The 17810-nt window shown below is 36.4% G+C and overlaps 2 protein-coding genes across 4 annotated transcripts in view; one reads left to right on the top strand and one right to left on the bottom strand.

Annotated features, from left to right (window-relative positions):
* Positions 1-7: 7 nt before the first annotated feature.
* On the bottom strand, positions 8-10750 carry LOC135165176 (repetitive organellar protein-like). Of its 3 annotated transcripts, none has more exons than XM_064126197.1 (15): positions 10660-10750; positions 5289-5398; positions 4987-5154; positions 4575-4775; positions 4240-4344; positions 3463-3525; positions 3240-3386; positions 2808-3011; positions 2492-2726; positions 2135-2411; positions 1078-1924; positions 765-917; positions 443-642; positions 266-341; positions 8-138 (listed from the first exon to the last, which is right to left on the bottom strand). In XM_064126197.1, the coding sequence occupies exons 2-15, from the start codon at positions 5361-5363 to the stop codon at positions 70-72; spliced, it is 2820 nt and encodes a 939-aa protein (XP_063982267.1). In that variant the 5' UTR covers positions 5364-5398; positions 10660-10750; the 3' UTR covers positions 8-69. The 3 variants fall into 3 exon arrangements, with proteins under 3 accessions (XP_063982267.1, XP_063982264.1, XP_063982265.1); XM_064126194.1 differs by lacking the exon at positions 10660-10750 and adding an exon at positions 5754-6686 and having other exon boundaries at positions 5289-5435; XM_064126195.1 differs by lacking the exons at positions 3463-3525; positions 10660-10750 and adding an exon at positions 5754-6686 and having other exon boundaries at positions 5289-5435.
* Positions 6807-17810, top strand: part of LOC135165188 (homeobox protein TGIF2-like) — a 38701-nt gene continuing 27697 nt past the window's right edge. The window contains exon 1 of the mRNA XM_064126248.1: positions 6807-6829. Coding sequence (XP_063982318.1) covers positions 6814-6829 — 16 coding nt within the window. The 5' untranslated portion in view covers positions 6807-6813. The remainder of the gene's footprint in view (positions 6830-17810) is intronic.

The raw sequence follows: 17810 nt of genomic DNA, 5'->3' as shown, positions 1-17810 counted from the left end.
ATTATATCAACTGTATTTTTTATAAATGTGAAGTAAATTTATCGAAATCCCGGCCATATCTAGGTCATATTAATTATTGTTTTTCCGGCGGGCACTGCATGCTCTGATAAAATTCTTGTTTGATGTGTCGACCTGAAACTGAATAGAATTATTTCATATCAATGGAGAAATGATTTCTAACAGCTCAGGGCCGCTCTTCGTTCTAGTAAATTTCGTTCTCATCTGAATTTGTTTCTGATTTCTTGATTACAGAAAAAAGACTTACTGTGGTTTTGGATGCAGGTACATCGTGTAATTTAATATGATACTCGTATCTAGGCAGTTGAACGTCTTGTCCGTATCTGTGAATTGAACGCACTTTAGTAGCGATGAGGTACATCGATTCAATTCAATTTTGACTATTTCATTGATTTTCAATAAATATTAAATTTTATATAAATACCGTTGATTCATGGAGGCGGTGTCGTAGAAGGGAGCTCTCATATCAGATTGCCCAGATGACTGTATAGTTACTGGGCTCTTGATGTCTCGGAAGAACGTTTGAGGATTCCTGAAGACGGATACTTTAGGAGGATCATTGCTCACTGGCTCTGGCTTTACGAACAATTCAGATTTCTGTGGTACACTTTTCTCGATCAAATTCTAATCGTCGAAATAATTCTATCGTTATTAATTATCGTTCATCACCACCACTATCATCATTATCGTTGTTCAATGAAATTGAATGATGAAAGGCAGGTCATGATTTGTATGATTGCAATTACCGAAATCCAAGGTTTTGTGTCTGCTGATACAGGAACGTAATAGTGGCCCTCTGATCCCTTGACACTCTTCACCCCTCCGTAATTTCTTTCCAAATTCTCGTAATCTCCCTGGACAGTTTTTGGTGGAGTATCTTGCATGACAATTTTTCCATCCTGTAAAACATCCACTGTAAGTGATGATAATAGTTCCATTTTTTAATGAAACAAAAACCAATCAATAAGATTTGATTTCGGAGATTTTGAAAATAGTTTGGTAATTTTGAGGTGGATCTTAGGGAATGGGAAAATTGGAATAAGTCAGGAAAACTCTCACAGTTGGTCCTGACGACAGCTGTTCATTTTCCTGATGAATGCTCTTTCCCCTCTCATCGTCTCCCTTGAAATGAATAGGATGAAGTCCACTCTTAGTTCCCTCCATCAGTTGCAGATTTCGGTTGAAAAAAATTTCGCTCTTTCTGATAGTGGTCCTGTCGTTGCAATTCCCGAACAACTGACTCTGATACTCTTCAACATCGTTCTCCAGGCGATCGTTGCTCGGCCTCGAATGCTCAGTCCCTGAAGAGCTGCTCTGAAGACGTTTCTTCAGCACTTCAATGCTCTCGCAGAGTTTCAGCGGCAAACTCATAATATTTCTCCTATCAAAATTGTTAAAGGTCAATTCGTTGGACAAATTACTGATATTCTCCTTCATCTCGGCGATCTTATTCTGGAGGGACTCTTTCTCCTTTATTTTTTCGCTAAGACTCTCGTCCAGGGTTTGATTGGAGCTATGGCAGGTCTTGAACTCCTCTCGAAGATGTAAAATACTTTCTTCCAGTCTTTTCTTCTCCTTTGCATACTTGGTGATTTCCTTCTGCAGGAATGACAGCTGGTTTATGATGTCACTCTCGTGCTTGAGCACTTTGATCTCCGATTGGATTTTCACAGCATTCGCCTCGGCTTCTTTCAACTTCCCCTCGATTTCCAAGTTTTCACGTTTCAGAGAGTTGATTTTATCGTCTTTCGATTTTAATTCGATCCCAGAACTAGTGAGTCTGCAGGAGAGAGAGTCCCTCTCCGTCTCGAGGTTCATTATTTCCTCGTTTTTTCGACTCAGCTCACTGGTCAGGTTTTCGATTGTGTTCGTTAAGTTGTAGTGCTCTTTGTGAAGTTCAACGAATCTGGAAAAATTAGGAAATGGTACAGAGTATTGACTGTTTGCGTTTTGTGACGGAAAATGAGGCTGGATACTAGTGCCAATAGTCCTCTTTAACCTTTGAGAGGGTGGCACTAGCCCTCAGGTTGACCTACGAATATCCTATGATATTAAAAAAAACCCTTCTACTTCATGCAATGCCAAAAAATTAATGAGGTAACATCACGTTCTTTACTTTAATTCCATTTTGCTCTGAGATTTCTTCAACTCTTCAATGATCGACGATCTCTCGTCCAGCTTGTGTTGAGTCCCCCGCAACTGCTTCAACTCTTCAGACTGAACCTCAATAATCCTCTGACAGTCTTCATAACGATTGAGGTAGAGATTCGCTTCGTTGGTTTTTTTGACAATCTGCTCCTTGAGTTCTTGCATTGGCTCCATAAGTTCATTCTTCAGTTGCTCGATTTCGTTTGTTCCAGGGCCAGGGCCATCCCCTTCAGTGGATCGCAGACCTGAGGGCCAATGCAAAGCCAATAAATGTCAGAGACTAACATTTGCCTTTTTATTCTACATAGCCAGATGTTCTGATTACACTCGAAGGCCTCGGAAATTTCAGTGAATTTGTCAACCGATTTTTGCAGATACAATGACAATACTCTGTCAATATTTCCATCCTCTATATTTCGATCTGCCAGTGATTTTTGGTAGATGATTTTCTCTTCAAATGTTTTCAACATTGTTGACATTTTATCTTTGTATTCATCCAGTTTTTTATTCTTATTCCTCGACTCCATTTTGAGATTTTCAATAGTTTTCGTCAAATCGTTCTAGTTGCGTAGGGAAAAATGCAGAAATAAAATTTTGGAAATTGAGAAAATGAGAAGATTCGAGGGAAATGTTGAGCTCACCTCTCGTTCTTGATGTTGATTGCACATCCGGTCCATCAAGTGAGATAATTTGCCAATTTCCTCTTCATGGTCTAAACACTGCAGATGCCAGTTATTTTCAGATTCTATCAATTCCTTTCTCTCTCGTAAAATTTTTTCCAGTCCTTTTTCACTTGGTTCTACTCCAAAGCTTTTCAGTGATCGTAGGAGTTCTTGGAGTTTATTCTAAACCGAAGAAATTGAATAAATAAGCAGGGCATTGCTTGCAACGTCAGACGCAATAATAAGGTGTGTTTATCTTCATTGAACTTTGAGAATTAATAAAAAAAAGTTGATAATTTGAAGATTTTACGGGCTGTCAAGGAACTCGTTAAAAATATGGTATTATCAATGGCTCGAGAATTCTTTATTCTCGTGCAAAGAGAAGAAAAACAAGAACATGAATTCACTTACATTTAAATCGTCTCTCTCGGCTCGCACCTCGTCGTTGTTTTGCCTCTGGCGCAATTTATTTATTTCCTTTGACATTTCAAGGCACTGCTCTCGTTTTTCATCTAGCTTAGTTTTCAACTGATCGATCAAGTTTTTCCCATTCGCTATCTTTGAGTTGCAGGAATTGTCAGAGCAATAAAGATGTGATCAATTGTGTTTGAAAAAAAATAAATTGGTAAAATACTTTTTTGTATTCTTCGATCGCTGAATTGCGCTCTGCCATCATCTCCAATTGTGATTGCATACTCTGTCGTGAATCAACAGGTAATATGAGCAGAAAGAATAATTTTTTTGTCACAACTGAATATTTGTGTAAAAAATTCACTTTTGTCGGCTCTTTAGTCTCTGAAAAAGTGGTTGTTTCCCACAGGGTCTGCATAAACTTTCAAAGTTGTGTTTAAGTGGAGTGTTTTAATTACTTGGATGTACGGGGCGAAAAATTGTTTAAAAATTATGTGCCTGTTTCGTAATCTGTCACTCAGTAAAAATGACAGAAGACCACATTTTTTCACTGAACGTTCCCTACTTTGTCCGGAAAAAATGCGTAAATATTTCGTAATTTTTATTAATTATTATTCTGACTGGCAGGTTACTGAACAGAGACGTAATTTTTAAACAATTTTTTGCTCCATGTGTAAAGAGAAAATTTTTCCCACATTATAATGAAAAATAGGGTGCGATGATGCCCGTCAGTTGAGGTAAAATTTTTTTTTTTCTTGTCAACGGTTAAATTAAACTTTCCCCATGAGTGTCAAAGAAAAATTCTAGGCGTCATAAATGTCTTTATGCAGGCCATGTGGAAAATGACAATTGCGCGCGCATTACATGTGTTGGGAAAGTTCTTGTCGTAAAAGTGAAAATCATTACGAAAAATATTGCTTCTGACTTATGCCATGGGATTTTTTACTCGTATGGAGTTAGCGTCCCAGCCGAAGGCACTGGTCCTGTAATGTATTATTACCCTCAGGTGATCCTGTAAATTCTTATTTTTGGTCTCTCGCTCTCGTAGTTCTCCCACCAGGTTTCTCATTTTTTCTCGTAATTCTGCGATTTCAGCTTTTTTCACCTGAGAATTAGTTCTTTGTTTATAAATCAGCTGATAAAGTACTGACGGATGAATATTGACAGATGTACTCAAATACAAAGTGATCCACTATTACAAGGATCTTTTTGAAACAGGAATTTTGCAAAATGCATTCAGTAAAATCTTTTTATAAGAAATTTTCTTGTCCAATAAAAAATACCTTGGAACGAGTAAAGTATTTTTTCGTGCAGTGTAGATATTTAATTACTCACTCCTAAAGCATTCTCCAATGATATTATCATCGACTCGTTTTTAATTATCCTGGTGCGCTCGGAATCGATGGGCCCACTTGTCGATTCTAGACCTCGACTGTCGCAACTTCGGTTAGACAGCGTAACTTCCTCGTCTATTGTGGAGGAGTTGGATGGAACTTTGCTGGTTACGTCGCTGTCGTAAGTTTTGCTCTCTGGAGTCTTTGGGAAAAAACAGAACAGTCAGAAGCATCCGATAGATTGAGACTTAAAGTATTCAAGGACAATTGAAAAGGATAAGTGAATTGGAAATCGAAATAAAAATATGATGCGAATAATTTTTTCATAAACTGCAACAACTATTGGTCTTCACTTGTATCCTAGTAAAGTATTAATTTTGCGGATTTTTAATTTTTATGAAAATTGATATTACCAGACTTTCCGTAGATGTGAAGGACGAGTAACTGATCAAATTAGAGTTGTAAGGAATAGTCATATCCGAAGCTTCAGAAACGAGCGTCTCATCCTCCAATTCATTGATTTTGAAGTTGTCTTCAGTGGTCTCCATGTGTTCTCCTTCAATGAATCTTTTGTTTCTCATCTGAATTAATCGCAATGATAAGTAGGTGAGAAAGAAAGTTGAATGACAATAATGAAAGACAACCGTAATTTCTATAGAAAATATTTCAATTTAATTAAATCCATAATTTTGACTAAAGGAAAATGGTGACGAACCTTTTCATACAGCTGTTTCTCTTGCTCCGGTGTGAGTTCAAGGGATTTATATCTGTCGAGTTCCTCTCGCAGCATCAGCACTTCCGAATGTGTACTCAGATCATTGATGACTTCAATTAAATAATCGATTGGCACTATTTTTCCTGACTAGGAATAATTAAACATTACATCTTCTTCATTAATTCAATGTTTCTAGTTCCATTGCCTTTTTTTCTTTCTGAAATTCTTGAGAGGAAAGATCACAGACTTTTTATTATTAAATTTATTGTTAAAAAAAGGCAATCGAATTTGAATCTCTACACAAATTATTTTAGTGCGATATTTTATACAGTATTTCGTCGAATTAATTTTTTTTAATTCATGGAAAACAATGAAAATCTCTCAAATCTGTTCAATAATAACGTAAGTTGGTCTCTAGATTTGTTCCACGCGGGTAAATATCCGTAATAAAATTTTGAAAAGTACATTCTGATTTTCCGTGACATCCCGAAAATACTGGAAGGTCTCCAACTGCTTGGGGCTCCACGTCCGAATGTCCAGATACGAGTGGTACATCTTCAATCGATGACCGGACTTCACCTGAGCTAATTCGTCATCGCGTACCAGGAATTTTTCAGTCTTCAAATTTATTGGCATGAAAATTCGCGCACCGTACTCAGCGTACGACATTTCATCGATATTAACTACTAATGCAATTATGATAGAATAAAAACGACGCGAACTTCTGAATTTGTTAACCTAGAAGTTATTGATAAATTCATGACGATGCTAAGCATTGTTGAAGTATCAAAAAACAACTGAAATGATTTGTATTCATTTTTTTTATTTGGTCACATTATCTATCAGTAATATTGCCGAGTAATAGCATAATTTTTATCTGCGAATAATTAACCCAGAAAAACCAATGATGTGATTAATAATTAAAAATTAAATGTGACGAGACTAATTTTGGATATCAAAATTCTATCGAGGATTCAGCGCTGGAACTTGAGTTTGAAATGCTGTAGTTGACACCGCCTTCCCGAGCTGTCACTACTTCTCCACCAACTCAATTGGTAAAGAAATTTCGTTTGACGTAACACGTGATCCCTGGGGACTTTACATTTTCATTGACTCAGAATGAAGAAAATTTCATTTGTCAAAATCCAGAAACTGATAAATAATATTTTCAATAATGTTCCTATCGTTTCCATTTGTTGGAGATAATTTTTCTCATTAGGTCTTAATCCGCCTCCAAATAAACTAACGATCGTATTTTTTCTCCAGGTGTTTGACAACACTGCTAGTCTGTCATTTCACTCGCAACATCCGGTCATTTCAATTTGGTGTTTGTCACAAGTGCTGTTTTATTCCCGAATTTTAATCATTTAAAATATTCCATCGCCTAGCAATAATGAGTTCAGTCATTACTCCCGCCTTTCAACAAATTAATTGCCAGTGGGAAGAGGAAAACGCAAGAATTAAAAATTGTGTGACAGAAGACGAAAAGGATTTTGGGACTGAAAGAGAAAATTGTGAAAATGAAATGAATTTAAAAATGGGTGAGTAAAATTATTACACCATTTATTATCACACGTTCACAATCATTTGAAGAATTTTAACTCAATGACATTTTCGTTGAATTGTTATTAGAAAATTTTAGTATCGAAGTAGTGAAACGGTTTCAGTCAACTTTAACTGTGGATGTTTTAAACAATTTTAAATATTTACTATCGCATTCGTTGGTTATAAATAAACATCGAATGTCTCCAAAACAATTTTATTTAAATTTTCAACTATTTTGCTTAACAAGATCACAACCTCTAGAAGTACAGTAATAGTTATTTAGTAAAAATTGAATCATTGAAAGAAAATGGTCGTGATTCAAAATTCCACGGGTTGAATTTGCTGACAGTCAACACTACGAAGATAACATTTTACCCGTCCACTTGACACCCCGGGAGCAGTCGTTCGTCAGACGATTCCCTGAATATAAAATCGTTTTACGCTGTGCGGCTAGCCTTCACGTTCACACAAAACGTAGGCATTTTTCATTCAATACTTGTCCCCACCAGATTTTGTTTTATTATATCAGACCGACGATGTATTTTTATTCTTGAAATTGGTATGAGAATGCGCGCTGTGAGACAGAGTGGAGATGTGACAATTTGACGTGCGAGGGGTGATCGAATGGCTCGGAGGCCGGTGATCCAAAATTATCCTGACCGATCAGGAATGCTCTGACCTTTGATTGGCGTTCCGATTGTTTTATCGGTTCGGAATATTCCAGACGAACTGAAAAAACCAATTTAACAAATAAATGCACATTTCACTCCCACGGAATTACCCTAATTAAATACCTTTTTATTGGATTATGGATAGGGATTTACTAAATAATATCAAACGCTTTGACTGTAAACTTTAATTATTTATCATCACACGCAGAAGGTATATCTTTCTCCTATGATGTCTCCAGAGGAACTAACCCTTAGTGACCAAAGTTTCACCCTCTAGACCCTTTCAACAAAAGACCCTTGTTCTCTCATTTCTTTCCTTTCCTTCTCTGTTTCTGTTTATCAAAACTATTCTAAACATTCCGGCACTGTTCCGAGAAAAACTATAAAATACTGACATGGACTTAAACAGAGCTATAGACAGACAGTTAATTTTGGTCCACACATACCCAGCACTCTGAATACTTTATCACCAAGTACACTGCCGAGGTGAGTAAAAAGTATCAAATAAAGCGTACTCTTCCATTGAAGGGATTTCTTCCAACACATCTACTTGAGATTGAACATATTCTCATCATTGTTGCTCCACACATCAGCGCACTTAGCGTATAAACGTTTTTTAATAATTTTTATAACAAATAAAACGTTTTGTGTTTGATGTCAAGTTCCATCGAATTTTCCCCATCACGTGAACTTGAAATGCAATCTCATTTGAAATCCACTCCTCTCGGAGTAAACAAACATTATGAACGTCACTTATCATGGTGTTTCCTCAAGACAGTTTGCACAGTAACACTGGGGAGATACGAGTGAAGGGACGAGTGAGAACCTCAGCATTTTCTCAGATATATTTATTTGTACTTCAGTAAAACGCCTACACCGATAACACCCCCTCCCTCTCCCCCTTCTGAAGATTAAATAATCCTTTCAACGGGGAGATTAACAACACGAGCAAATATACCCGGAAATGGATGAGGTAAAATGCAACACTAAAAGTTAATTCATGTGAAGCACCGGAAAACAAAAAAATAATTATATGGATTATTGTTTCATTTATATTTTAATCAATAGCACTCTCTCTCTCTCTCTCTCATTTTTAGAGAATAATGGAAGTGATATTTGCAAGTCTTATTATTATGACGTATGAGATTCTGCATGTTAAATAGGGAAACTCCCTGACATTTTAACGAATCGATAATGCGATAAACGTAGAAGACAAAAAGCAAATTTTTCACATCATAAATTTGCGGAAACAATTTTTTATCACTGCAATATCTGAAACGCTTGGACATTCCATGTGGATTTAGAACTGGCTATGAATACGCTCTTGAGCTGTCTAGAGTTTTGTCGCCTTAAGAACCAATGGTAGCGCTATACTTAGACGAAGTTAATGTCGAGACTAGACAAGAGTCGTAAGGTGAATACCGGAAAACGATAGATAGGAAATAGATGGGTGAAAAAATTGTTTCAAGCTGGATAGGCGAGAGAATGATAGTTACGTGGCATTAAGAATAGTTCCGGCTAGACGAGTTTGACGAATTAAAAGTGAAAAATGGCTTGCCTCGACACCAGGTCAATTTTTTTTTATTAATAAATAGTTTATAAGTAAAACTCAATGATCCATTGAGCTACTGGAGTGTCACGATTATTTGAATTTTTTGGCGATTGGTTTTCCCCCGTCTGGAGACGAAAGGAATTTCAATGATTAAAAAAATGGCAAATGTTCGTGTAAATAAAAAAAAACGTTTATCTCGTGTAAAAGAACGAGAAAAATACCACGTAAATTTGGAAAAACATCGTTTCCCTAATGGCTACTGTGATGTGCATCACCAATAATAAATTTTTCTCGCAGTACCGGTGTAAACCAGTCCCCCGAATTTATTGTTGTACAAATGGACCAAACTTTGGCGCATCTTCAAATGCTTTTCCGGATGCTGATATATATAGAACCAATCGGGCTATCAATCTTGTTTATTTTCATTTTTATATCCAAGATTATAGCTGCGAGAACTTGGATTTTGGTCCATGGTATAATCCCCAAGTTTTACTTATCCTCGTTATGGTGGTAAGAATGAGAACGAACGAGAAAACCACTTGACGTGAATGAGCTAACGAGTGGGTAAACGGTCTTGCCGCTACGAAAGATTCACTGAAATAGTTTAGAAAAATAAAGCACAGGTTTATGCAAGCTATTTAGCGGAGATGTGCTAATTACCTTCCAATATGTGCTTAAGGATGAAATGCGGAGAAATTACGATCCCTGATCGATTAGATGATGAATGAAAATCACTTGTAACACGTTTCATTTGTAAAAATGTGATTTTGTGTCAGTAGGAGGTAGAAATGATAGTTGAAGAGATGAAAATTATTTTTTTGCGATAATTAATTGTGCGATATTTCGCACAATTACCCGATGCATAATCGGAAGGTCCCGGGTTCAAACCCCGGTCTGGACTATCCATTTTTTCAGTAATTTTTCTTGCAAAAATCATATGGAGAATTATCCTGTTCCCCTTCCTACCTCATCCAAAATCCTATCCAACGATTTCCTTTGACGTCACAAGAAATCTGGAACGCTATATAAACTTCCCGTCTTGATGATAAAAATGATAATAATTAATTGTGCGAAATATCGCACAATTAATTATCACAAAAAAATAATAATAACCATTGCAAAATGGTAGATGAAAGTAGTTTGAAAAGTAATTTTTTAAAAATGTAATCGATCTCTCTCTTATAGTCAAAATTTTCTATCACTTGTAACACGTTTCATTTGTAAAAATTTAATTTTGGTATTAATAGAGGGTAGAAATGACAGTTGAAGAGATGAAAATTATTTTTTTGCGATAATTAATTGTGCGAACAAACCATTGCAAAATGGTAAATAAGAGTTGTTTGAAAAGTACTTTCAAAAAAATGTAATTGATCGCTCACTCAAAGTCAAAAATTTTTAGTCAGTCAACGAGTCAAAGCTTTCTAGTTAGATAAACCAAAAGTTCATAGAAAAATTGTGAAAGATGGACCATTTGGTTCGGATTTTTTGAATTTTTCTTCCTGCTCCTACCCAACAACTCAACGGCAGTTTATTCATCCAACTTCAAACATTTCTAAACTATACAGAATATAGTCAACGACTCGAAGCCACATGACTCACTTACGTGTTCAACTATGTATTGGCAAAGACAACGTAGGTTGCGCCTATTTTAGCTACCTCGGGCAAGTGGTGAACGTTGTAATTTGCAAGTGCACGAGATACGTTGGATGAACCGCACGAAGACCCAAACGCATTATAAGAGTGTGTAATGCAGGTCGCGGTTACCCCGACGATGCAAAAAGAATGAAAGGTGATAGGGTACAGTGGTGGCATAGGCATGGCTTCGTAGGAGACAACTGTCTTTTGAAACGAAATGCTCTTTATGCTAAACTTAGAGACGAGATGATGGTGGAACGAGGCAGACTAAATTCAACGCTTGTAACGATTGTTCAACTATTTCGTACGGATTTTTTCAACTGTTTCACGATCTATCTGAGATGTTGGGGTAATTTTTTTTTGGTTGAGATATTCACAGTTCTCAGCAGCACATTGGATTTTTTATTTCATTTTTCCATTGGACTAATTTAAATGAATAAACTTTGTTAAAGTTGAGAAGATTTTTTAATGGCTCATAATAAATATTTTATTAGAACGTGAGCGTATTTTTATTGGCATTAAATGTTATGTTAGTCGCATAAATAGTTTTAGGAATGTAAACACATGTTTTATTGATTCAAATAAAAAAAAAATTAAAAAATGAAGTGATTTATATTGAGTACAAAGCCATTAATTGATATGATAGATGGAACGTTAATATACTTTACGAAAATACAATTTTCATTGTGATTTTGCAGATAAAAATTTCTTTAAGAATTTTAGAAAAATTTGATTTTGGGAAGAAAATTGTTATTTTGCAGGATAAATTAATTTTTTATTATTTATTTCCACCAACACCGTCAACGAAATGTAAAAAAAATCCGCTGTGAATAATCGTTCACACAATTAACTAAGCAAACCCCTCCATAAATTAATCCGACACCTACAAATCTCCCATTCAAACTTTCCTCCTGATATTACTCTCGTATGACATCATAATTGGAGATAGTAGTTGATGAAAAAATACATTAAATTACAAGGACCCTCTGTCCCGTTCCTCCGAATGCTCTTATCGCGAAGATACACTCGACTCTACTAGATTTTTTTGCCACCATACTAAATTAAAATGAATGTACAATCTGGCGACGGTGAGCGATAAGATAACGAACTAACTATTTGTCACTCTCATCTTGTGATTTTTTTTATTTCTTACAGTTTAGGAAAAATGTTTGGCGAAGCCATCGAACTCCAACTCGTTCAGTGGAATGAGACATATCTAATTTACGTTATGAGGATGTTGTCTTGAACGAATGATTATCAGATCGGCGTCAATTGCCGATGCGATCGGAGGTAATGAGTGTGATATTGGGAATAATTGCGCGAGGCCAGCGAACTACCGATCAAAAATTTTTTTTTTGCGCACCGGTCTTCACTTTTTTGTATGCGAGGATTTGCACTTCCTCGAGCCTGCGATAGTGAAAATCCCTGCGGAAAAATATCTTTCATAGTCAGTGTTCAATCCTTGGACATTGAAAAAAATCATACGATTTACTCTGATTATTTTTCCCATCGAAATTTCAGCCAATAGAATTGCACCATTTGTTGATATTTTGTCTACCCCGAATTTCAGCGATTATTTTTCCCATTCAAATCTTGGCCAATAGGATTGCACCATTCGACGTTATTTTATATAGTCAACACGGTATTTAAGCGGAAATTCTTGGAAATTTCACTGGAAATTTTGCATGTTGATATATATAAAAAAAAACAAATGTTGAAGTAACCCTCAATTGTATCTGACAGATTAAATGGCAATTCGTTGAAAATTATGTCTCATGGTGCAATTCTATCGGCCAAGATTTGGATGCAAAAAATAATCCCCCGAATACCACTCGAACTTCGAAATTATCTGATATTTCCCTCAAGGTTCCCTACAAACAAATAAGCTTGTCAAATAAGCTTATCAAGAAAAATCAAAAATTTTTAAACTGGAAAACTTGACACGTTCATTTGTTTGCAACGAACCTATCGGGAAATATCCGATAATTTCGGAGCTCTTGTGATATTATATGTGACAATATTTTCATAATTCGTCAAGTTATCGTACTGAGCAGATTGTTGATACCGTTCGATGATCTCTCCATAATTAGGGATCGCAATGATCATGGCTCCTATGAACCTGCAGTCATACCAATAATATATTCCGGTCCCTCATCCTGAAGGCGCTCGTACCTTTGCGATAAACGAGCGATTAACCCATTTTTCCCCATAAAATTAACGAAGGGGTGACAACCTACGTGCACTCAATTCAATAAGTTAACTATTCTCACGCTGCACTTTCATTCCGCTCAAAATGGATTTTATTCCCATAAAAATAAATTTAACGCAATGTTAAAGCGGTTTATGTGAATATTGAAATTAACCAGAACTAATATCGCAAGAGGACTACTTGCACAAAGGATTGTGCTACAACTCACGAGTACATAAATAAGTTATTCACTAGTCTCAGTCACTCCCATAAAAAATCGGTGATAATTCTTTGAGTATCGATGTTTTGCATAAATAGCAAGCATTAGAAAGCCACGTAAATTTGGTGAGTGATAAGGAAATGGGAAAGAAACTTAAGATAAAATATCAGTTCAATTTGAAAATGAAGTGAATTTTCAACTTTTGAGTAAATTTTCTAAAAAGTATTTTTCTTTGAATGTCTTCTAATAAAAAAAATCGATTGAAACAAACATCATAGTGGAAGTAACTAAAAGACTAAAGGGATACAACACCCTGGACCTGATGTCCCTCATCAACGATGATCCCACCCATACACCTCTGTATAAATCCAAGAAAATAGAGCATACACCTCACCCCAAAATTTCCTAGAATTTTCTCTGATAAAAATGTTTTCCAATTTCAAGGGGAAACACCAGAATAAAAGAAATACTAATCCATTTATAAATTAATTTTTGATAAACATTCGAAATGTAAACTCCAATACATCACATAACTTTTTATTGCAAAACAAATGTATTTCCTATTACTTATGAATTAACTTATTTATTTGTTTCAAATGAATAATTTATTTTGGGTGCACTATCGAAACATCATCGTCCCCTTTCCCACGATAAACAGAAATTGCGATCATCATAGTCAATATTTCCAAGTCCTGGTAGTACCTCTACAAATATTGTCAAATGAAGAAAGTGTTAATGTTAATGATGCTCTTCACCCTGAAAAAAAAAATCAATCATCTCCACTCATAACTTGGCGTCACTCCAAGTCCCACCTTAAATTAGTTCATGATATTCCCTCAAATCAGGTTGAAGTCCATTTAATTGTAACACAACAAGATTCTCAGTGTCTGATAAAGTTTCAGTAACTCTGATTACTAAATTCCACTTAATGCGTGAAAATTTATACTCAACTACTCCATTATCTCGGCGGTTGAAAATAAGTATTTAAAATTGTGTTATCAAAGATGGGAAGGAGTTTGACAGTTATTTCGATCAGCCCAGTGGCCCCAAACTACTTATCGAGTCTGTGAGGTCATGAGAACCGACCCATGATAAATTAGAGCTAAATCGTTATTTCGTAATAGTTTGCTAGCCCTTCGAAGTAATTTTGGGTTACAAAACTGATGAAATATCCAATATGGTCGGTGACTGTGTCATGAATAGAAAAATTTGTTGAAGGTTCCCCCGAAATTTCAAGAAGTGTCTGACGCACTAGTCTTTTGAAAATTTTACCTCATTAAATGGGACATTAAATGAAAGTGGAAAGCATTCGAGTGGTGGCTCAGCTATCCATTCTTATAGCAGTGACAGACCAATAATTCCCTCTGTTCCAACTCAGCAAATGTGCAATTAAAAATTTCTAATGTTCTGAGGAACCCCAGGTGGTCAGATTATACCGCACCTTTAACTATATTCCTACTAAGCTGGAGACGATCAGCTAAATGGCCGAATAGTCCAATGGTCCAACGTAAATCCTTTATTACTCCGAATGACCAAAATTATATTCGACTGTTTTTCACGATAAATTTTTGCTGTTTAAAATATTCTTTCATTAAGAAAATTAACATTTTCGTAGTAATTAAATAACAACGATTGCGATAAATTACAAAATTGTCATACAATTTTGTCAATATTCATCAGACCGGCTGACGAATCGTACTATTTTGTTGGATAAATCCTATCAATTATGAAGTTTAATGAAGACTTCGGAAGTTGTCACATAAGACGAGTCATTAGTCCCTCATATGACGTTATTTGGGATCCACACGGTTGTCGATAGATGACCGCATGTTGAAGGTCGACACATTTTATTGACCCTGGGAGCAATTGACCTGTGCCTTATTGCACAGACCCACTGTCTGGCCTTGAAATATTCCCTACCTGGCCTACGGCCGTTGTAAAATGACTCATATTTCCCGGAAAATTATAGATGGCTGAGTAGGATTTTAGGATTAAGTAGGCAGGGAAGCAGGGCTCATTTCAATGTAATTAGTCAAAGAGATATTACTCGAAAAAATGGATACCCCAGACTGGGTTTCGATCTTAACCGAAACATGAGTGGAACAGCCCGGGAAAAGTCTGGGGAAAATTACTGTGCCGGGTACTACAATCGAGGTACAACATCCTAGAATACTATCATGTGTTGTACTTACACATAAAAATTCCGATTAATACCGTAAATGTTGTAATAATTTTTGTAATTAATTTACATGTGACTTCGTAAAATTTACTGAATAGCACTATAAAATTTGAAGGTTTATCATTTTTTATTTGAAGTTGACTGAAAAATCGATGAAAATCTTTTAAAAATTCCTATCTAGGTCAGTTTATTTAACTGTGCCACACTGTATTTTTTCGGTAACCCATTGTGATTGGTCAACGATGAGCGCCGAATGTAGCCGATTATTACCGACGTTGGACTTCGTCATGGGAAATGTAACATCAGACTTTCAATTTTTACGAGGCCGATAGAGAAATTTTCCTAAGCCGATAAAGAAAATTCACTAGGTGGCATAGTAATTTTTCTCAGGTCTGTAGTTTGCCCCGAGATTGTAAGGTAGCACAGTAATTTTGATCGGAACCACACTACAAAAATTATCAGATTTTTCTCTCCGTGTAAGGGTAGAGCTCCTACCAACCCCTGTCTTGCACAGCTTCCGTTGCGTTTCGCGCTTGGTTGTGCAGAGAATTCCCTACCCCTCAATTTCCCCAACGAAGAAGATGTATTTTGCTATATCACCCCTCCCCCCCCCCAGAATTTTCCCAATGCGACTCGATCAACAAGTGGCAAATACTTCCGAAGTCCTCAAACCCCTATTTGATCCCCCAAAAAGAAATCTCCGGCAATAATTTATTTCTGCCACCCCTTCATTTTCAGTAGTAATACACCCCAGACCTTCAAAATTATCGGGTATTTTCCTAGAGTTTAATTGCGTAGCAATGAGAGGGATAAGTTTTGCAGGTTAAAAATCGCGAGCGCGAGGGTTTTTCTGCGAATCTTATCCCGATCGGTGCTACGCAGGGAAACTGGAGGGAAATATCCGATTAATTTTGAAGGTCGAGGGGTATTTGGCTGAATTATTTTTTTCATTCCAATTTCAAGGAATTAAATGTGTGGCATTTCACGTCATATGGTATGAGTTTTCACTCGTAGTTGTGAGTTTTCCAGCGTATATTTTCTGTCTGCACAAAATGCAGAGAATTGTTCCCAAATTGTGGCTTTTGTCTTCACCGTATTATTAGTAACATTTTTTTTAATTTTTTGATCAATAATCTCCAAGGATTCTCCTCCAAATCTGCTCATGTCGAGGTAAAGTCTTTGAACTTGATTTTTTCTAATGACAGTTTTGGGGTTTGAAACGCGTACAAATTGTTTATCGGATATTTTCATAGCTTACCAACAAACAGGGAAATATCCGAAAAATATCCGAAGTAAAACCCTTTTACTTGTACCACGTGACGGGAAATGCCACCATTTGATTGGCTGAAATTGGGATGAAAAAAATAATCAGTAGTAATACCCCAAGACCTTCAAAATTATCGGATATTTCCCGAGAGTTTCGTTGCGTAGCAACGAGAGGGATAAGGTTCGCAGGTTAAAAAACCCGAGCGCGAAGCGCGAGGGTTTTTCTGCGAATCTTATCCCGATCGGTGCTACGCAGGGAAACTGGAGGGAAATATCCGATTAATTTTGAAGGTCGAGGGGTATTTGGCTGGATTATTTTTTTCATTCCAATTTCAAACAATTAAATGTGTGGCATTTCACGTCATATAGTATGGTTGTTCACTCGTAGTCGTGGCTTCTCCAGCATATATTTTTTGTCTGCACAAAATGCAGAGAATTATTTCCAAATTGTGGCTTTTGTCTTCACCGTATTATTAGGAACATTTTTTTAAATTTTTTGATCAATAATCTCCAAGGATTCTCCTCCAAATCTGCTCATGTCGAGGTAAAGTCTTTGAACTTGATTTTTTCTAATGACAGTTTTGGGGTTTGAAACGCGTACAAATTGTTTATCAGATATTTTCATAGATTAGCAACAAACAGGGAAATATTCGAAAAATATCCGAAGTAAAACCCTTTTACTTGTACCACGTGACGGGAAATGCCACCATTTGATTGGTTGAAATTGGGATGAAAAAAATAATCTCTAAAATTGAACCTTTCATTATCCTCCAAGTGTTCATGGCAGCAAATTTCGTTACGATATTTTTTTTCTATCTCTCACTGGGACAAACCTGTCCGGATGTGTCTTACGACCTCACTAGCCTCGATTTTCTTTCCATGAACCAAGGACCGAACACACTGACTTCACATAAACAATTATCATTCACAAATGTATCATACATGCATAACAACATGAGTCGTAGCGTGTTTGCGGTGGTTATAACAGGTAGTTTGTATTCGCCATGAAACATTCTCGCAGTTAACGTGGAAAACAAGTGGCTTCCGCTGGGTTTCGTGGGCGTTGCTTCATTCATAAAACGTTACTCCAGCACACGCGGGATCATACTAGTACGTTATTCACTGTCTCACTCACTCGGTTACTTTTATATCGGGAATACACGACGCGTGTATTACGTATAAAATTGCGTTACGGACTGTGAACTACAAGGACAGTGAGAATGAAGATGAACCCAGTTTGTGGATGGGTTCTGTGTCAACCCCACA

This window comes from Diachasmimorpha longicaudata, chromosome 8, assembly GCF_034640455.1.
Source record: "Diachasmimorpha longicaudata isolate KC_UGA_2023 chromosome 8, iyDiaLong2, whole genome shotgun sequence".
Lineage (NCBI taxonomy): Eukaryota > Metazoa > Arthropoda > Insecta > Hymenoptera > Braconidae > Diachasmimorpha > Diachasmimorpha longicaudata.
The sequence above is the reverse complement of the archived record's forward strand: the minus strand, read 5'-3'. Positions and strand labels throughout refer to the sequence as shown.

Excerpts from the sequence above, each read along its gene's own strand:
- LOC135165176 (XM_064126194.1), bottom strand. The coding sequence starts at position 5,957 with ATGTCGTACGCTGAGTACGGTGCGCGAATTTTCATGCCAATAAATTTG. Across the intron at positions 3,387-3,462 it reads CGATCGAAGAATACAAAAAA|ATAGCGAATGGGAAAAACTT; the intron begins GTATTTTACCAA and ends TGCAACTCAAAG. Across the intron at positions 2,412-2,491 it reads AATTTCCGAGGCCTTCGAGT|GTCTGCGATCCACTGAAGGG; the intron begins GTAATCAGAACA and ends ATTGGCCCTCAG.